Genomic DNA, 18,022 nt, shown 5'->3' on the forward strand with positions numbered 1-18,022 from the left:
CCAAATATTTCAGGGGATTCATACTTCCGTCCAGAAGAGGGAGCAACAAAAACTCGCGTGCGCGCGCACAAGCGATATCGCGATACAAGTTGGGATGCATTTGAGAGTACACATGAACAAAACTAGCGGGGGAATAATAAATAGCCAAGTACGAGTGACAAACAGAACACTGCGGAACGTGAGAGCTGGGAATCGTAGGAGCGGGGGAGGGAGGGGACGGCATCGGGCTCAAAGTCTACATTATATCATGCACCTAACTGGGTGATGGGGGGCGATGTTGGGGAATATGTATATGGAGTAGGGAAATTGTTCAGTTGGAAATGGAAGCGGAGTTAGAAAGAGTAATATATAAATCAATGTAATGGGGGGCACGAGACCGTGAGACCATCTATTCTCAGCCTAGAAATCCTCATCCAGGGAACTGATAATGGGAAGAAGAGTGATGTAGCCCTCCATTTTTTGATCGAGCAGACAAGAACAAACTTACAATAGTTTAGAAGGCACGGAAGGCTCAGCCAATGGCGTCACAGATGTCGTAGACGCAGCCGGCACCAAATCAGTGTTGATATTGGCCTTCCGGTAATCAGACACACGCTTCTCAAAGAAGTTGGTCTTGCCCTGAAGTGAAATCATATCCATAAAGTCGAACTGTCCAGGTGTCAAAGACGATACTAAACCCGACGCCCAAAGACTCACAGGATTCCCCGAGTGATAGTGCTTGTCATTCCCCAACGATATAAGGAGGCGGTCGGCAACAAACTCGATGTACTGCTTCATCAGGGTAGCGTTCATGCCAATCAAGCTCACGGGAAGCGCATCTGACACACACATGCATGAGCCCCAGCAAAATGACCGAAAATGTAAACACGTACCAGTCAAGAACTCGACCTCAATGTCGACAGCTTCCGTGATGATACGGCGTATAGTCTCCGGATGGGGGCGCTTGCGCAGATGGCTGAACAACAGACATGCGAAATCGGTGTGCATCCCTTCATCGCGGCTAATAAGCTCATTAGAGAATGTCAGGCCAGGCATGAGACCACGCTTCTTGAGCCAGAAAATGGAGGCGAATGATCCAGAAAAGAATATCCCCTCCACAGCCGCGAAGGCGATGAGGCGTTCGGCGAAAGTAGAATGCTTATCAGAAACCCATTTGAGCGCCCAATCAGCCTTGCGCTTGATACATGGAATAGTCTCAATGGCATCAAAGAGATGATCGCGCTGGGCAGGATCTTTGATGTAGGTGTCAATGAGGAGTGAGTATGTTTCGGAGTGGATGTTCTCCCTATGTGACCTCAGTAAGCAACTGCAAAAAACATCTAGTCGATACCACACCACTTACATCATAATCTGGAAGCCATAAAAGCACCGCGCCTCAGCGGCTTGTACCTCAGAGCTGAAGCGCTCAACAAGGTTCTCATTGACGATTCCATCAGACGCAGCGAAAAAGGCAAGGACATGACTAATAAAATGACGTTCGTTGTCATTAAGCTTGTCCTCCCAGTCACTTAGATCCTTGGACAAGTCTATCTCTTCGGCAGTCCAGAAACTGGCCTCAGCTTTTTTGTACATCTGCCAGATCTGTGTAGCCAAAAAAGGAAAGCGTTGTAACGCGCGCGTCGGCCGCGTCGTCAGCAAGGAGATGGTGTGAATCATAGGCAACTTACTTCACGGTACTGGATAGGAAATAAGACGAAGCGGCGTTGAGTCTCCTTTAGTAGTGGCTCATCCTTCTCGTCGACGTCAACATCGCCAACAAAACGAGTACGATACTCGTCCACTGGCTCCTCAGCCTCGGTCTTCTTGTCCTCCTCCTTACGTACGGCCATGAGCTTCTCGAGAGTAGAGGAAGGCTTGACGGGCGAGTCGAGAGTGAGGTCATCAAAGGAGGCAGCGGCCTTCTTGGTAGGAGTTTCGAAGATCGACGCGGCCATTGTATTTAGAAGTGTGTGAGGATGCGAAAGGATATATAACTCGATGTCTAAGCGCGAAGGGAAGGCTGCGGTTAGGCAAGTGAGTGGATGATGTGAACGAAAGACTATGTATGTTCAACCTTTTTTAAGGTCATTTTTTCGGATGCTCTCGGTGCCGAGACGGACATAAACATGTAGTTGGCGCGCTCGACCAAAACAAACAACCGGATGCAAATTTAAACTTGTCATCGCGTTTTGCAGCGATCGGACGCGTGGGGGTGCCATGGAAAAGGTTTTACAGCGTGTTTAGGTCACCCTGCATTTGAACTGGATGGTTTTGCAAGACGTTTCGTCTCAAGCGAGGGATATATCACGTCTAGTTGGGGACCCGGACAAACAACAAACAAGCGACAAAGTCCAACAACTTAGCCATTCCTTCAGTTCTCGACTGCAAAGTTGGCCCATTCATTAAATATACTGATTTAAAAACATATTATCATGGCTATTGAGAGTTTGAGACAGTCAGACTGTCTGGAGCAACAGGAAATCCGCGGGGACTCGGTCGGCTTGCGCAATACGATCGCACCCACAACACCATTCAACAACAGAAGAAGACTGTATGCCGGAGCCCTCGGCATAACTGTAAGTCAATCGTCAAAGCGGCCAATGTAACCCCAGCGATCGACACAAAGTTCCGATGGCTGTGCCACACGTGGCCAGTTTCGGCTGCCGAACTTGTGGCGCAACAACATGCGCCAAATGACGTTTCAGCGTGTGGCGTGCGTCGCCCTCCCGTCCAAACCCAAGATAGCGTTGTGGGAATTATCGGTGCTGGCCGCGCGGGTTACCGTCCATCAGTTCAGCCCAATCTCAGGCCACTGAGCCCGTGCCCCAAAACTGATCCCCAATATTTCGCCCCTTGGCTATACGTCTTTTCGCCTCGCCACGGTGGATTATTGAGTACTTTTCCGAGGCACTCCCCAGCCATTACTTCGTATTAGAGAGCGTGTCCACATCGTATGTATGCTCAACCATAACATCACGAAAATCGGGCACAAGGTCCCCTATTCCAGAGACTCATGGAGCTTTCAGAGCACCTGAGAGCACCTGGAAGGTTTTCGTGATGAACGACGTTCTGAAACACAAGGCCACGACTGGGGAACAAGCGTCTTCAAAAGGCCATTTCCCAACACATTGCCTTCCAGCATTCCAAAGGTGTTGCTAGCAAAAGATCGCGATTCGCCAGGTGAACCTGAAGGGGGCGCCCCTTATCGCTGTCCAGTCTCTGCACCGTATCAACGCCTCCAGTATAGACGTCAGATGTGGGTATTAGTCTGGAGGCCCCTTATCAGGGTACCTCAACGCTACTCAGTATTTCTCAGTTGCTTTTCCATCTAACATGGCGAGTCCATCACAAACGCTAGCACTAGGGGTCCGGTTCCTTGTTCGGCCCTTTTCCCCACTCTGACAGGCTTATCATCTGGAGTTCACGCAGATTCCTTCATCCATATCCTCCTTATTTATTACACGAATCTAGTGTAATAGCCTAGAGTTTGAAGGCGTTCCCGGCTACAGTATCCATTTGGACGTCTCTCAAATGAAGCTGTTCATTCACTGATCACCTTGTAGCTCCGTGGCGGAAATGGACCCCCCTTAGCTGAACCCCCTGATGTGGAGACAACACCGAATACTAGGCACATCCGTGTATAGAGTAGGATCGAGTTTTCGACCCTTGGAACCCCTAGTGCTAAAGAGGTTTCTATATCGGGGGATCTTGGACGTCTCGCATCCTGGCTCGTCTTCGAGTTTAGACCCTAAGATTCGTGATCGGACCCCAGGTTATGCAACCCTCAGGAACAAGAAGCCTAGAAGTGCTCTATATAATCATACTCTCCGATGAACATATCCCCCCTATCTGACAAATTGCTCCATGCTCTGATCGGTTGAGCTCACTTGCTCCGCGGAAATTGATTTTTCTCTCTTTGTTAGATGTGTATTTATGGGATGAGCGCTGAGGACCTGTCACCCCGCAATTGACAGATGTCGTCACCTCCGATAAGCATTTCGCATCGGATGTCCATACACTGATTTGTGTGTAGCTGCGAAGCCGTGAAAAAGCTGTCATTAATAGAGCTCCTGCGTCTACATCTCTTTTCGAACGCATCTGCCGGCATTGCATCCAAAGTACACAACGACATGGATGTGGATCAAGTCGTTCGTCGCTAACACCACACAAATAATCATCATATGCCACCTGAGTCAGTCAATACCCCAAGAGCAAACTCTATAGTGATTAGCATCTTCAAAAGTGCACCAAGGAACCCCTTTTCTCGCTCGCGAAGAGATGGGGTTTCCGCGCGCCATTAAATGACAAGAACCTCCGGACAGCTCCGCCGACGATGAGGTACGTACACCAGGCAGGAGTAAAATTAAATCCTGACACTCTTCTCTGGGCAATTCTAGGGCTAAGCTGCTCCATCTTCGGGGTCCATCGCTTCCTTTGGTTCCAGAGCGCGATTGAAGGCCTGTCATTTGAACCTCAGCCTATTTGAGAACAAGAAGTTTTATAGGAGTATTGTATGCTCTCTAACATGCATACCCCGCCACATTCTTCAGAGCTATTCGGTTGATCATGACAGATTCTTCGATCATGATCATATTCACTTGCTCCGCGGACGTCATCTTGCTTTCTTACCTGCATATTTGTGGGATGAGCGCTTAGGGCACGCCACCAGGCACTATATATGACAGCAATGATGGTGATCAGATAAGCATTTCAAATTATAACGGATGAATTGGACCGCCAAGCATGCAGAAAGCAAGGTTGTCTACCCTCTCTCTGGTTCAAATCTATCCATTGACATGGTGTTCTACCTACAATGACATGTTTATCACCGACACGCATAGACATGCATATACAACCATCAACAGTCTCATGCCGTGATCAACCAACTCCCGAAAACCAGGATCGTTATTTCCACACAAGGCAGTGTAGTGATGCTTATACACCCTTTTACTCGCAAAGAAACGGGGTTTCCACACTTTAGGGCTAAAGGGGCTAACTCACGAATTTAATGATAAGAATCCCCGGATGGCTCCACCAACATTTGCAACGTCGATGCTGTTGGGCAAAATTTATCAGTCAAATTCCATGAAAACCATGCTAGAAGAAGCCCACAGGAACGTATCATGACCCCACACACCACCTAGCTCATAATACACAACGCGATCGTTCCCAGCCATTCTCAACGCGTCTGCGAGCTCTCGCTGTTGCTCAACCGGGAACAATATATCACTCTGAACTCCCAAAATAAGCGTCGGGGTCTTCGATAACGGCGATAATCCCTCGGAAAGATCCGACAAATGTGGAGGGGGTGTAGATGTATGCAGGGATCGTAGAGGTGGCAAGCCGGGAGATGATGAGGATGGTGTTGCGGGTGGCGAGAGACCGAGGGATTGAATGGCTGGAAGGGTCATATCAAAAAGATCCATCGCCTTCGATATGTATATCAACGAATTAGCGTCGTATTTTAAGCAAAATTGCTCGCCCTTTCTCAAATAATAAGATAGTTATCGAGAAACGCGACATGGGGCTCCAACGAACCTGGTGATCCAAGTATGTTTCAATTAGAAAGTCAGAACATAAGGCTGGGGTTCTCGGGTGACCTGGCTCATGGTGCTGATCTGGGGGGAGTTCCCTTAGCTTTCGCCCAAATCGCTGTTCCCATTCCGGACCGGAACGATAAGTGATTGTGGCTATTTCTACATTTCAAATCAGTCATAAGCGAATTCCAAATGGATATTGACAAAAAACCCTCACGTCGGGCGAGCTTCATCCCCGTATGGGGCGGTAAATCGTCATAATAGAACCCATTCTTCCAGTTCGGGTCGGCCATCAGGACTAGAAACCAGAGAATGAGTTGAAGGGGTAGCTGTCACAACACAATTTCTTACCACTTCTCTGAGCGAAACGCATCGCAATGGCGCTAGGACTGCTCCTTGCCGTACCACTGATGCTAACGATCTTCCCTACCCGATCGGGATGAAGCCACGCCGTGGCCAGACTCGTCATCCCGCCCATACTTGACCCCACACTGGCATAGAGTTTCTTGATCCCGAAATGATCGAGAAGGTGGAACTGCGCCCGAGCGATATCGAATATGCTCAGTACCGGAAAGTTCGTCCCATATGGTGCGCCGTCTTCGGCAGAGTGAGGGTTTATCGACGATGGACCCGTTGAGCCATAACACCCCCCTAGAACATTTGTGCATATCACAAAGAATTGATCGGTGTCGAGTGCTTTTCCCTGGCCGACAAACTTCTCCCACCAACCTGATGCTGGGTTGAGCGACGTAGAAGCAGCATGGGACGAGGCGCTTAACCCCGTATGGAGCAGGATGGCATTATCTTTCGCAGGGCTGAGCTCTCCCCACGTTTCATAGGCAATATCGAATTCAGGAAAAGGGGTTCTTGAGTAAATGAGAGGGAAGGGTTCGGAGTGGTGGTAGATCCTGTAGGAAGTAGGATTGGGACGAGCGTAAGGAGGCTCAGGGCCAGAGGCGGACGGATTTGCCGGGGTCGGTGATGGGCTCAAGAATGCAGGTGCAGGCCGCAAGCCAGCTTGAAGACGAGATTCTCTCTCAGCATGTGCAACAACGCACGGGAATTTTGGGGATGGCTTGGCTTGTGGTGCTTCTACACGAGCCTTGGCTGCAATTGCGCGCGATATAGAGCGAATGGATTGCCTAGTGACATTTCCACAGACTTTAGCGCCGATAAGGGCCGTGGCCATTGTCGTTGAGCTCGGATTGCGCCATCGCGGGTGCAAAGTGCGACTATCAGATAGGTGGCTGTGTGCGGCTGTTTTAGGAAATGCTAGTCAATGCATGTGTTCAGGTTTCCCGGCTCGGCTTGGTGACCAACACCAGAACTGCCCCTGCTAACAACTGCTAACACCCTCTGCCAAGAATGCTAAAGGTGATCGCGTGCCGTGGTCACACGCAACACCGGGGAAACGTTAACAAGCTTAATCACGATTCATCTCTTATGGCAATTCCCTCGCTCCCGTTCCAACCCAAAATCTATGACAAGGTCTGGATAAGATTTGACTCAGACCACGATCACTCACACCTAGACTGCACATCAATATCAAGGTCATGAGCGAGTAATTCGTTGACCGCGTCATAGTTGGAATAAGCCATGACTGGACCATAAGTGTTTAGAATCTTGGGTATGAACGGCATGGCTTGGTGACCATAACCGAGACCCTAAGTAAGCACACGCCAGACGCTCGTAATGGGTGGATGTCACCTGGTTTGATCCGTATGCCAAGGTCGCCTCCACAATGAGAACATGGTCTTGAGCCTGGCGGGAATCCCATTACTACATGTACCTGTAATAAATCTCCACTTATTGCAATGCTTGGAGTCAGAAATACCGTCCTGAACTCCCATACGTACTGATGCGCTAATATTCGCATCTTCGCCCTAAATCAACCCTTCTCCGCCTTCTCCGTATCAGTGCAATTTCGGTGAGAACGATCACTCCAAGCAGTAAAAGCAATGGAGGGTTGGCAACGTCCGTCCATGACCCCATCAGTGTGAAGACCCCCGTCTCCATTGCACCTCTCCTTGCAATCGAAGCTCCATCCCCAATATTCAGTCACCACCCGGGAACTTAAGTAATATGGATTCCAGCGATCTCGGCTAAGTTGTTCGGGAAAAGGTCCATGAATGACCCCGAACGAAGAGGCCGCTCTCGCAGCCCATGATCTTTGCCCACGGTGCCGACGTTGCGAAGATCACAAAACGGGCCTGCAGTTTATGCCAGTCGTTGGGGAAAGGGGCTGCACATGCGGGAATGGATTAGACCGTACGCGATATCCGCTACCATGTGGGCGAGATACTGCCCACGATCGTGCCCAGATGATTGGGTGGCTACGAATTATCGTGCTTCCCTACCAGAGTGACAGATGGAAAGCGCATTTACGGCTTCGAGAGGCCCGCCTGCTGCGAAACGCCATCACGGCAAAATGTCCTCAAAATATGAGGGAATTTTGACTGTGGGAAAGTCGGGCTCAGGGTGACCAATGAGTACCGGGGAAGCATGAGCGATTAAGTATCACAATCCCAACTTCGACGATATGGAGTTGATCGACAGGTATGTATACGACTGCATGAATGCCCCAAAAGTCTTGTTTACCCCAAACTATCTGCCGGGTATGGAGCCTATAATTCCTCGTTGAAAAGAGCGGAAAACTGGGGTCCTGATTCTCGCTTGTGATCGGAGTCCACACCGCATTCCGCCACCTCAGATACCGTGAATTAGAATCCCTGTATCCAACAAGGTCGCCGACGGACTTCCTTGTTTTGGAATAAGGTTACGCAGTCAGCCTGGATCATGTACATATCCCTTTCGTGATGCATAGTTCACAACTTCGCAGAAATGCTCCTGATTTTCATGAGGCGAGAACAAGCATGGAACCAGGCATCAGACACCAATATTCCGCAGATATATGGGATTCAGAAAGTTTCAACACCTTCGACGTCCCGTTCCAGGTTCAAAAGGAGTCGGATCGCGTTGCCTTTCCAAGGAGGGTTCCGTGTGGTCAATGGGTAAGCTCCATCAGAAGCAGGCGCCTCAACATAGCCGTGTCGGACACCATCGCCGAAGAATACGTATCCTGGGATGTAACGATCAATAAAGCTGGCAAGTGGAGCAATATAAGTATCATGTTCGAAATCATCAACGGTGATCAAAACTCACAGCTTGACTTCTTCGTCCGTCATTCCTTTCCCGCCATTGTGGGATTTCATCCAGTGCTCTTGCTCCAGCCTCCATTTGTAAATATGAGAATACGGATGAGTTACGGGGGGTGCAAGCTAGATATCGGCCCGTGAGTGCAAGTTGCTAAGATATACCCGGGGCGCAAAACGCACCTGGATGAAACCCGAGAAGAAAGGGTAAAGCCGCTCAGTGTATACCCGCAAAAAGGTGTTGATTTGTTCGAGGTCCTGAAGAGACAGTGTCTTGATGATTTCCTGGGCAAGTCCCATTTCAGCCAATTGCACGGCTCGGGCATTCCCCGTGATCGGTGAATCACCTATGTTGTTGGGCCCAATGGTGTACAGGCTGTATCTTCGCCGCAACTCTTCGTGGGAAAGATGATGGAAGCCCATGCACCACCCCTCTAAGAGCACAACGTCGAGAGGAGCAGCTACAGTTAATTTGGATGAGGAACGATCCCCATAACCATCAAATAAGCTTTTATCAAATACTGGCGTCTCAACGGGAGCAGTAGCCTCCCCATTAATGACCGAGAGGCTCGTCAAAGTGAGGTGAAGCAGATCAAGATCGTGTGTTCCGGGGTGGCCGCGGCCACTGAGGAGCCAATTGTTTGGATATTTCTCGGCAGTCGATTTGAGTCCGTCATACGGCAGGTATAAATCATCCATCGAAAGCACTGAGACCCTCAGTGAGTTCGGCGGACAAGACAAAGATTCACGAAGTTCATTTGTGATTGTCGTCTTTCCTATCCCTTGGGGCCCCTGCATACCAATAAACAGAGGCGGAAGCGTCGGGCCCAATTGACTTAACGAGGCTCGATGAGCAGATAGTGCGCGAAGCACATACTGCGTCACAATGGATTGTTTCGACATGATGAAAAATGTGTTGTTGGGCATTGGCAAGGCGTAGGGTCTTCGGCGTAAATATGCAAAAACAAGGGTGAGGAGAGTAAAAAAGTAACAAGCTCGATTTCCAGATCTATTTCTGCCTCAACTGGTTTACCGTCGTAGATAACAGCGTGATGAAAACCGCGTCTGTGACTGCCTAAGCGGGAACGCCATACTAGGGAGAATGCACGAGAAGCCAATATTACTGGAGGGAGGCAGAACAACAAACCCCAGCCTCGAGATTTGCTCAAGATGAGAGCTTCGGGAAAAGAGAAGGGAGAAACCCTCCCCACGCATGATGGGTGATTGTGCTCAGGGTCGGACCCTATCGCCGACGCTTCATGTATACGTTGTTTGTTGACGAGTCGAGCGTTGGCGTCGTCCCCATGTCTCCGTTTGTATACAGATCGAGTCTTGGCTTCGGTCTCGGGATTGGCTTTGATGTGCTCGCGAGGTCTCCCTCCATAAACCCCATATCTTCGTTAAAATTAAGCAACCCGTAAATTCCCTGCCCTGTTTCCCGGGGAGGCAGCGGGGTTGAACTGTCATTCGTAGGCTCGTGTCCTTTGGGTCTTGCGCTCCATTGTCATGTCACCGGTAGCTTTGACGCAGTAGTAGCACTGCCATGTTCAAGTCTGGGCGTCCTGCTAGCACGTGGTTACTTTCTTTCCGATTTCCGCAACCTGTGATTGTAGCTGTGACTGCGGCGCTCAGTAATCGGTATATAAGTAGTATCGAGATAGTGTGAAGAGGCGTGCGCGTACACCTCAAGGTCTGTGTCTCTAGTATTTACCTGGGTCTGGCCTTGATCGATCGTTCACAAGGTTACAAATGGCGAGCTCTGAGCTGTTGAAGCAAATTCAATCAGGAAAGGCTCTGAAAAAGGCAACCACAAATGATAGATCTGCCCCCCAGCTATCGGGTGTCAAAACTTCCGCCAGCCCTAGCGGAGGCGGCAGTGGTGGTGACAGTGGTGGAGGTGCGAGGACTTCGGGCGGTGGTGTCGCACCTCCCGTTGGTGGTGCTGGCCCGCCTCAGCTGGGTGGTCTTCTGTCAGGTGGCATACCCAAACTCAAACCTGTCGGATCAGGGCCCCCTTGTGAGTGTGCCTCGATTATCAATGGCTGCCATTAATGCTCAAAACATGTCGGTTTTATCAGCTAAGCTTACGAATTTAGCGAAACCACCTTCAATACCGAAGAAGACTCCAGGTGCACCCTCCGTAACCCCTGCACCACCTCCGCCGCCTCCGCCGCCTCCTGTTCCTGCCAATGCACCTCGTCAACCCACGGCGCCGCCCCCGCCATCTTCCTCAGGCAAGTACATTATTCGGCGATTGGGCGAGTGCACCCAGTTCACACTTTTGTAGTCCCTCGCGCTCCCCCCAGGGCGCCTCCACCTCCTCTGTCAACATCCCCTGCGCCTCCGGCCAGAGTGGCACCGAAACCTCCTGTGATTCCTCGTGCGCCTCCTCCGGCACCGCCTACTTTGACGGCCCCAGAATCACCAGTGTCAGCCCCCGCCCTCTCCAGGGCACCACCTCCGTTACCTGGCCGTGCCCCACCCCCAGTGAATCTCTCTGCCAGTTCAACCGTGCGCCCTCGTATGTCTCTTTCCTTTTAATCACGGGTCATGAAGTTGACATAGGTTATTTCTACAGCGCCCCCCATACCACCGGTGCCATCTTTATCTTCTAGTGTTGATTCCTCTTCGAAGCCATGTAAGCTACGTTCCCTCATTTGCTGGCAACTGGGCTCATGTATGACTATCTAGCGCCATCTGCCCTTTCTGCTCCCAGCCTTCCTGCTCGTCGTTTACCTCCCGAACTGCCTCCGCGAGGGCCAACCACCAATAGGAATGCTCCACCACCACCTCCCCGGTCTGGGTCAATAGTCCGGCCATCTTCTCCATCCAGTGCTCCTTCAACACCTAGAACACCATCAGCTCGATTAGCCCCGCCCCCGCCGCCGCGACCTGCATCTTCACAACTTGCCACCCTACCTCTGCCACCGGGGCGTGCGCAAGTGGTACCGAGCACTGAATCTGGGCCCACGCGAGCTCCACCGCCTCGACCAACTCCTTCGCCTCCGGCAGCGTCATCTAATGCCCCCTCTATCCCTGATCGACGCGGTTTTGCTCCACCACCACCTCCCCCTCCCCCTCCTGGAGGACCGCCTCGAAACAGAGTGTCTTCGACCCCACAAAGTATTTCGTCGTCCTCTCATCCTGTTCGTCGACTAGTATCCTCGGTGTCTGCAGGAAGTGGACAGGGAGCAAAGGAGAATGGCATAAAACTGTCCAAGAGTGAGTTTGCAGTAAACACCATTACTCTAAAGCTAATTGCTCGTCCAAATCTAGTTCCTGAGCCTGCAGCTGTTTCAGGCAATCTTACGTTTCCTACGTCAGACATGTTCCCTCCCCCTCGCCCATTTGTTAAAGGTGCTAGGGTATACACGAGTGGAGGCAACAAGGGTTCCCATTTCGATCTCTCTGTATTATAGATTGCACCTTACCTAATGGTTTACGTATTTCAATGGATTAGCTGGGGAAATGCTCAATTTATTTCGAATTTCATGACTGGGCAATGCGCTAGGCAGGTGACCAGCCTCTATAGTAGCGATGCGCTGCCATGAATGATCATGGGACAGCCAATATTGCCATTTTTTTGGCGGAACCTTTCGTAGGTTTCGCAGGGTGAAGGGACTTCACCTGAGGGTTTGTGTGGGACTCCGTGACCATGGTCCTGGGCCACCCGGGGAAATCGACGTTTCGCAGGGGCTGTGCGTGGGGCTGTCCAATTTCCGCCCAAGCGTGCTTTTCTGTTGATCAATCATATTGATGCGTGGCATGTGGCTGTACATTTGCATATTGAACACGTCGAACTTCAACAGTACATAAGTAAAGCAAAGCCGTTCCTCCATTCCCTCCATTCCTTCAAAAATGCGCATCTCTTCCCTTTTAAAATCATCGCTACTCATCGCTGGGGCTGTCATTCCATGGTATGCAGTAAATGTTCCTCTCAACCAACCCTTCCTCTTGCTTTCTGGGTTCACATGCTGATTAATAATATTGTCTCCATGATCCGAACTTAGGCGGGTAGCGGCGGGTGAAGGTCCCAGCGATGTCATAGACCTTACTTCAGCCAACTTTGGCGCTGAGACGCAGAAGGCTGGCCTTTTACTGGTCGAGTTCTTTGCGCCGTGGTACGTTTTGGTTGCTCATCCTCATCTTGGTCATGGTTGAACGCTTTGATCAATTAGGTGTGGCCATTGTAAAGCGCTCGCTCCTCACTATGAGGAAGCTGCAACGGCTTTAAAGGAGAAGAACATCACGTTGGCGAAGGTCGATTGCGTTGATCAGGCGGACCTTTGCTCAGAAAATGATATACAAGGTTACCCAACGCTGAAGATCTACAGAAAGGGGAAACCGACAGAATATGGAGGGCCTCGCCAAGCTGATGGCATCATCAGTTACATGACCAAGTGAGTGTCTTGGCGCCTACCCGCCTATGTTTTTCGTTTGTTGATGAGGGACTCCAGACAATCTCTCCCGGCCATCTCGACTGTTGCCTCTGAGAATCTCGAAGAATTCAAGGTCGCTGATAAGGTCGTTGTGCTTGCGTATGCTACTTCTACCGAAGAAGCCCCCATTCCTGCCTTCTCTTCCGTTGCTGAGACCTACCGTGACGATTACCTGTTCGGTTTAACAACCGATGAGGCGGCCATCAAAGCGGCTGGCGTCACCCCACCTGCTATCGTTCTTTACAAAAAGTTCGATGAGGGTCGCAACGACTTCCCTTCCGAGAAAATTGCTTCTGCCGACGTCGCTTCTCTAGCCGACTGGATCAGATCCAATGCTATTCCTCTCATTGACGAGATATCTGGAGAAAACTACAACCTTTATGCAACATCTGGCCTCCCACTTGCTTATATCTTCATTGAACCAACCGACCCTAAGCGGGAAGAGCTGATTAAGGAACTCAGCCCCATTGCCAAAGAACGAAAGGGCGTCGTTAACTTCGTCTGGATCGATGCGATCAAATTCGTTGAACACGCAAAGTCTCTTGTTCTCACAGAGGCTAAGTGGCCAAGCTTCGTGATCCAAGACATCAAAAGTCAGCTCAAGTACCCATTGGATCAATCCACTGAGGTCAATTTCAAGACCGTCGATGAATTTGTCAAGAATTTTGTTGCTGACAAGTTACAGCCCAAGTTGAAGACCGAGCCTGTTCCCGAGGAGCAAACTGAGAAGTACTATAAAGTCGTCGGGGAAACCTTTGAGAAGGTTGTTTACGATGATGATAAGGACGTTTTCGTCCAGTTCTCTGCACCATGGTGAGCAAATGTTACTTCCGTTTCGATCGGCCTATGCACTCAATGGATTCCAATTTCAGGTGCGGACACTGCAAGCGCCTACTGCCCACCTGGGAGACCCTTGCTGAAACCTACGCGGACCGCGCCAATCAAATTACCATGTACGTTCACTATCCATTACTGTTGTTCTGGAGATTGATACGACATTCGTCTTTCCCTCCCACAGCGCCAAGATGGATGCCACTGAGAATGATCTTCCTCCAGGAACTCCTTTCCACATAGCTGGCTACCCTACCCTCAAATTCAAGCCCGCAGGGTCTCGCGAGTTCTTTGACTACGATGGCGATCGTTCACTCGAATCTCTCATCGAGTTCATCGAGTCTAAGGCGAAGAATGACCTGACGAAGCCAGTTGCCAAGACTGCTGATCCGGCGGACAGCGCTCAACGCCCTGCAGCTACGCTTCATGAACAACATCAAGAATTATGAACACTCGAAACGATTTGGGCGTTGTGTCTTCTACACCCTTCCGTTTTCATAACTGTACCTTGTTTGAACACCAATTTCCTTTGATGAAACTGGAGCTCTCCTTCTGACGGAATTATGGGCATTGTTCTGGACACCTATTACTACTACGAAACGTGTTGCGCTGAAGGATTCCTACACTGTTGTGCTGGATCATTATGTAATCCGCTCGAATGGAATAACTGCCAGCCTGATCTACTCTGACATAAATGGACTCAGTTGGGGGAAGTGCTCGACTCTCAAGTTCAACACTGCTTTCCTCCCTACATTGATCTACGACTACGAATGAGGTGATGGTGCGTATATATATCTCCGCAGACTTTCTGATGTCTAGACTGGGCTTGGCATCGCTTCAGGCTCTACGCGATGCATCCAAGATAAGTGAGGAAAGTGAGATCAACGTAATGCGCGCGGAAAGCGTCGACGCCGTCGTGCCTCAACCACACCTCTTTCTCGGTTTTCGATTCCCTCTTTCATGAATGGGCCACAACATTTGAAGGACTATCATTTTCGTCCTGTTGCATGCTTGCCTGAGTAGTCTTCTTAAAGCCGAACAACCATTGAGCCCGATCGCTGATCAGATTAAACGCGTACTGACTGCGAATGGTGTTGTATCTCATCGTCGTATACCTGGTTTTCTAATGGCACGCCTCTTGACATAGCGCCATTTTTAAACTCTCTCACCGGTTCGGTGAGAAGCCCTGGGTATCACCTCCAGGTTTCGTAATGTCACTCTCTGCACGAACGCTCGTTCTGGAAAAAGAGTGCTTCCAGAAAGCTATATCAGACTTTAAGTTCGGATCGATTGGATAGATTACCTTGTTATTCGTCTTGATTTTATCCGGCGTTCCAATCGCGCGTGGAGTGCCGCACACGCCACTTAATTCCCAAAAACCTTTAGGCCAGTGAACGCCTCCTCGGTTTTTCCGTGGGCTTGAAAGACTGCTTTCCACTGTCATCTCCCACTTCACTTGAGGACACGTCCGGCAAATTGAAAAGAACTTTGATGGCCAAACAGCATCTCTCGCCTTGGATCCGAATGCCTTGGAACGTTCCCTCGCCAACCATGTTAGCGCGATGGAAGCTCGACTTCGACAATTGATACCACCGTGAATGTGGACTTCGACATCACTGGAGTCGTCTCCGTGATCGGTGATCGATTCTTCACAGTAGTAACTAGATCCTTTGGTCCTCCTGTATGCCCCATCACCTCGCGCAAGTATTCTTCTGAACAGTATTACAGTCCCGTACTGAAAGAGGCCAGATAACTCCATGGCCATCTCTTTCAAGAGCCTCCGGTGTGTGACAGCGTTTTCTCTCTGATCCACAAAGAGTTAGTCCGGAAGACCCACTTAGTCCAATCTTGCCGCAGCACACGAGAGTGCAACGTCAGAAGACTTAGCAGTGCAAATCGATTTATGCAAGATGGGGGAGGACATGCAGGGGAGAGGTGGTATCAAGACATAGCCGAAGGCCCCTTGGCCTTGTCTCACAATAATAATTATTGGCCTAGGAAGGCATGACCGATGCGAAGTTGTGCAAGGTAACTAAAACGTAAGGACTGTAATACGCAGCTAGCAGTCGCGATCACTGAGCACGATATCGATCGCGCGATACGATAGATATCGTGCCCCTTCGCGAGCAGGCCTGGCTTATATACATGATGATTATCATGTGGAAAACATGAAGAACAAAGCGTGAGGTCTGAAACCGAGCGCAGGCATTACAAAACATGAGTTAATAAGACAAAGCGTGAAACAAGCAACTTACAATTTTGGCTTACGTGCCTTGGTCCCGCCGGATCGGTAACTGGATGCCGTTGGCCAGTGGACTATTGTCTTGGACTGCTAACCCCAACAGGCACTTATTAGAGGAACACCGTTTAATGCAATTCCACGCCTAGTACTCCGATGGTTTAACTTGCTTCGGGCGTGTGTACCAGTATCTGATGCATTTATTTTTGAGCGGCACTTATGTATGAACGCTTGCCCTTTCGGAAGGGGATTAATGTGCCTTGCTTTGCCAGCGAATCAGCAAAGTCACCCACTTCATGTTCGAACGAAATTCCATTGCGCGTTCCTCGGTCCAAATAAAACCTCGGTCGAAGCTTTGTTATCGAGATCTACCACGTCGTAGATCTCATGGCGCCTATGTCTCTAGCAGTTCGTCAATTATTTGGCGGGGCCATCACTACTGAGCTCCCTGAAGCTTTTATTGATGCGTCGTCAGTAGATGCCTGTTCATGCTAGTGTTGGATTTGCATTCACCGTCTGAATGTGCGCCACCCTAGGGATTTGCGCCAAATACCAGATAACCAGGAGGTTTTTCTCTCACCCGTGGACGATGTGACGTTCATAGTCGAAATCCTCGAGAAAGTTGAAGAAGATAATCTTTTAGAGGCGGCGAAGTACGTTCCCCATAAGCTCTTCTTTAATCGTTCAGCTGACTTCACAAGGTTCCACTTCGATTCGCTAGCGCATGACAATGATGCACAAAATAATAAATCCATAGAACAAATAATACCTTCGAGCGAACCCTCAACTCAGGAGCGTCCAGCTCCGATCCTCCTCAGTGGGACCCAGCGCATCAAAAAATTCAACCGAACAACAGCAGATGATGTCCTGATCCTTTTGGCTCTCTGGCGTCTAGACAAATATAACATCGATCTAGTGCTGAGCTGCAATATCCCCGTGAAGACTGACTCCCCTGAAACTACAATCGTGGGAGCCGAGGTAAACGTAGAAGAGACGAAATCCACGTTTGCCAAGGCAGTTGGATCATTCAAGATAGTTGATTTTGGCTTATTCGGGGGCGAGAACGAACGTTAGGTCCCAAAGAAATTCTGCTAGGGGACACCCTGTATATCTTTCATACGCTGAAGATGTAATGTAATACAGCAACCCGCAAATTGTGATTTGATGGAGGTACGAGATTAAATTAGGTTTGTGTGCCATGGTGCCCCGGCACCAATGCTCTAGCTACCTTTTTCTCCTTTTGCGTTCGCTGTACGCTTGGGACTCTTACGCGTCCGCTGCACCGTACCCGTTGCGCCGTACCCGCTGTCAGCCTCACTGCCTCACTGCATGCTGTAACGCCGCGTCCGTTCAGTTGTGCTGATCAAGTGGATCCCTGCTCTCGCAGAATTTTGTCTTGCCCGTCTTCCCCTACTTGCTGTCTTCACACGCCCACCTTGGTTTCTCAGTTGTTCTTTTGTTTCTGTCACCCCAGCTAGCTGCAATGTCCCTGACTACCTGAAGAGTTCATCGGGGTATAACAAAACACACTGCTTGTGTACTTAGTATCGAGTCGTGTCGAGGCTCTTCGCTAGTCTTGTCGCAAGATCAGGCATGTATACGTCCTGCTTGAGCTGACGTTGTTCAATTTCATTCTGGGTTTCACCTAGTGACTTTGATCGTTCATCTTTCAAGAGCTTCGAACGGTGTCTTCGTGGACAATGTGTCTTTGAAATCCCGTATGTTCGCATATCATTGCATTCTTCATAATGTTACATACGCGTTGAAAGGTGTATGGGTTCCTCTCAGTGGTGTTCCAATGTCTACCCATAGATATTCTATGATTTGCCCTTGTGCATGGTAATC

At 49.8% G+C, this 18,022-nt stretch overlaps 6 protein-coding genes across 6 annotated transcripts; 2 read left to right on the forward strand and 4 right to left on the reverse strand.

The window, feature by feature from the left end:
- Positions 1-76: 76 nt before the first annotated feature.
- On the reverse strand, positions 77-1,934 carry EI90DRAFT_3040818 (putative small subunit of ribonucleotide reductase; the record flags this gene model as incomplete). The annotated part of the gene is made up of 6 exons (XM_039059044.1): positions 77-421; positions 488-648; positions 697-818; positions 873-1,285; positions 1,343-1,581; positions 1,668-1,934. The coding sequence occupies 6 exons, from the start codon at positions 1,932-1,934 to the stop codon at positions 400-402; spliced, it is 1,224 nt and encodes a 407-aa protein (XP_038921083.1). The 3' UTR covers positions 77-399.
- Positions 1,935-4,976: 3,042 nt separating this feature from the next.
- On the reverse strand, positions 4,977-6,705 carry EI90DRAFT_2908588 (Alpha/Beta hydrolase protein; the record flags this gene model as incomplete). Its single annotated transcript, XM_039054339.1, has 5 exons — positions 4,977-5,034; positions 5,092-5,462; positions 5,518-5,675; positions 5,734-5,814; positions 5,868-6,705. The coding sequence occupies 5 exons, from the start codon at positions 6,703-6,705 to the stop codon at positions 4,977-4,979; spliced, it is 1,506 nt and encodes a 501-aa protein (XP_038921084.1).
- Positions 6,706-8,434: 1,729 nt separating this feature from the next.
- Positions 8,435-9,571, reverse strand: EI90DRAFT_3118286 (uncharacterized protein; the record flags this gene model as incomplete). Its single annotated transcript, XM_039063087.1, has 3 exons — positions 8,435-8,618; positions 8,679-8,794; positions 8,852-9,571. 3 exons carry the CDS (start codon positions 9,569-9,571, stop codon positions 8,435-8,437), a joined length of 1,020 nt encoding a protein of 339 aa, XP_038921085.1.
- A 2,955-nt stretch (positions 9,572-12,526) lies between these two features.
- EI90DRAFT_3144303 (protein disulfide isomerase) lies at positions 12,527-14,387 on the forward strand (the record flags this gene model as incomplete). Its single annotated transcript, XM_039065128.1, has 6 exons — positions 12,527-12,585; positions 12,679-12,789; positions 12,847-13,068; positions 13,126-13,920; positions 13,980-14,060; positions 14,126-14,387. 6 exons carry the CDS (start codon positions 12,527-12,529, stop codon positions 14,385-14,387), a joined length of 1,530 nt encoding a protein of 509 aa, XP_038921086.1.
- Positions 14,388-14,688: 301 nt separating this feature from the next.
- EI90DRAFT_2472039 (uncharacterized protein) lies at positions 14,689-16,087 on the reverse strand. Its single transcript, XM_039053080.1, has one exon. It carries the CDS (start codon positions 15,701-15,703, stop codon positions 15,104-15,106), a length of 600 nt encoding a protein of 199 aa, XP_038921087.1. The 5' UTR covers positions 15,704-16,087; the 3' UTR covers positions 14,689-15,103.
- Positions 16,088-16,588: 501 nt separating this feature from the next.
- EI90DRAFT_2898085 (Mog1p/PsbP-like protein) lies at positions 16,589-17,230 on the forward strand (the record flags this gene model as incomplete). Its single annotated transcript, XM_039054027.1, has 3 exons — positions 16,589-16,647; positions 16,714-16,830; positions 16,879-17,230. Coding segments are annotated over 3 exons (528 nt in total), but the record flags the coding sequence as incomplete, so codon positions are not given.
- Between the last annotated feature and the right edge of the window lie 792 nt (positions 17,231-18,022).

This window comes from Cantharellus anzutake (genome assembly GCF_015039405.1).
Source record: "Cantharellus anzutake strain C23 chromosome Unknown EI90scaffold_7, whole genome shotgun sequence".
Lineage (NCBI taxonomy): Eukaryota > Fungi > Basidiomycota > Agaricomycetes > Cantharellales > Hydnaceae > Cantharellus > Cantharellus anzutake.

What these genes read in the sequence shown, in the direction of transcription:
- EI90DRAFT_2472039 (XM_039053080.1), bottom strand. Translation starts at nt 15,703, where the DNA reads ATGGCCATGGAGTTATCTGGCCTCTTTCAGTACGGGACTGTAATACTG.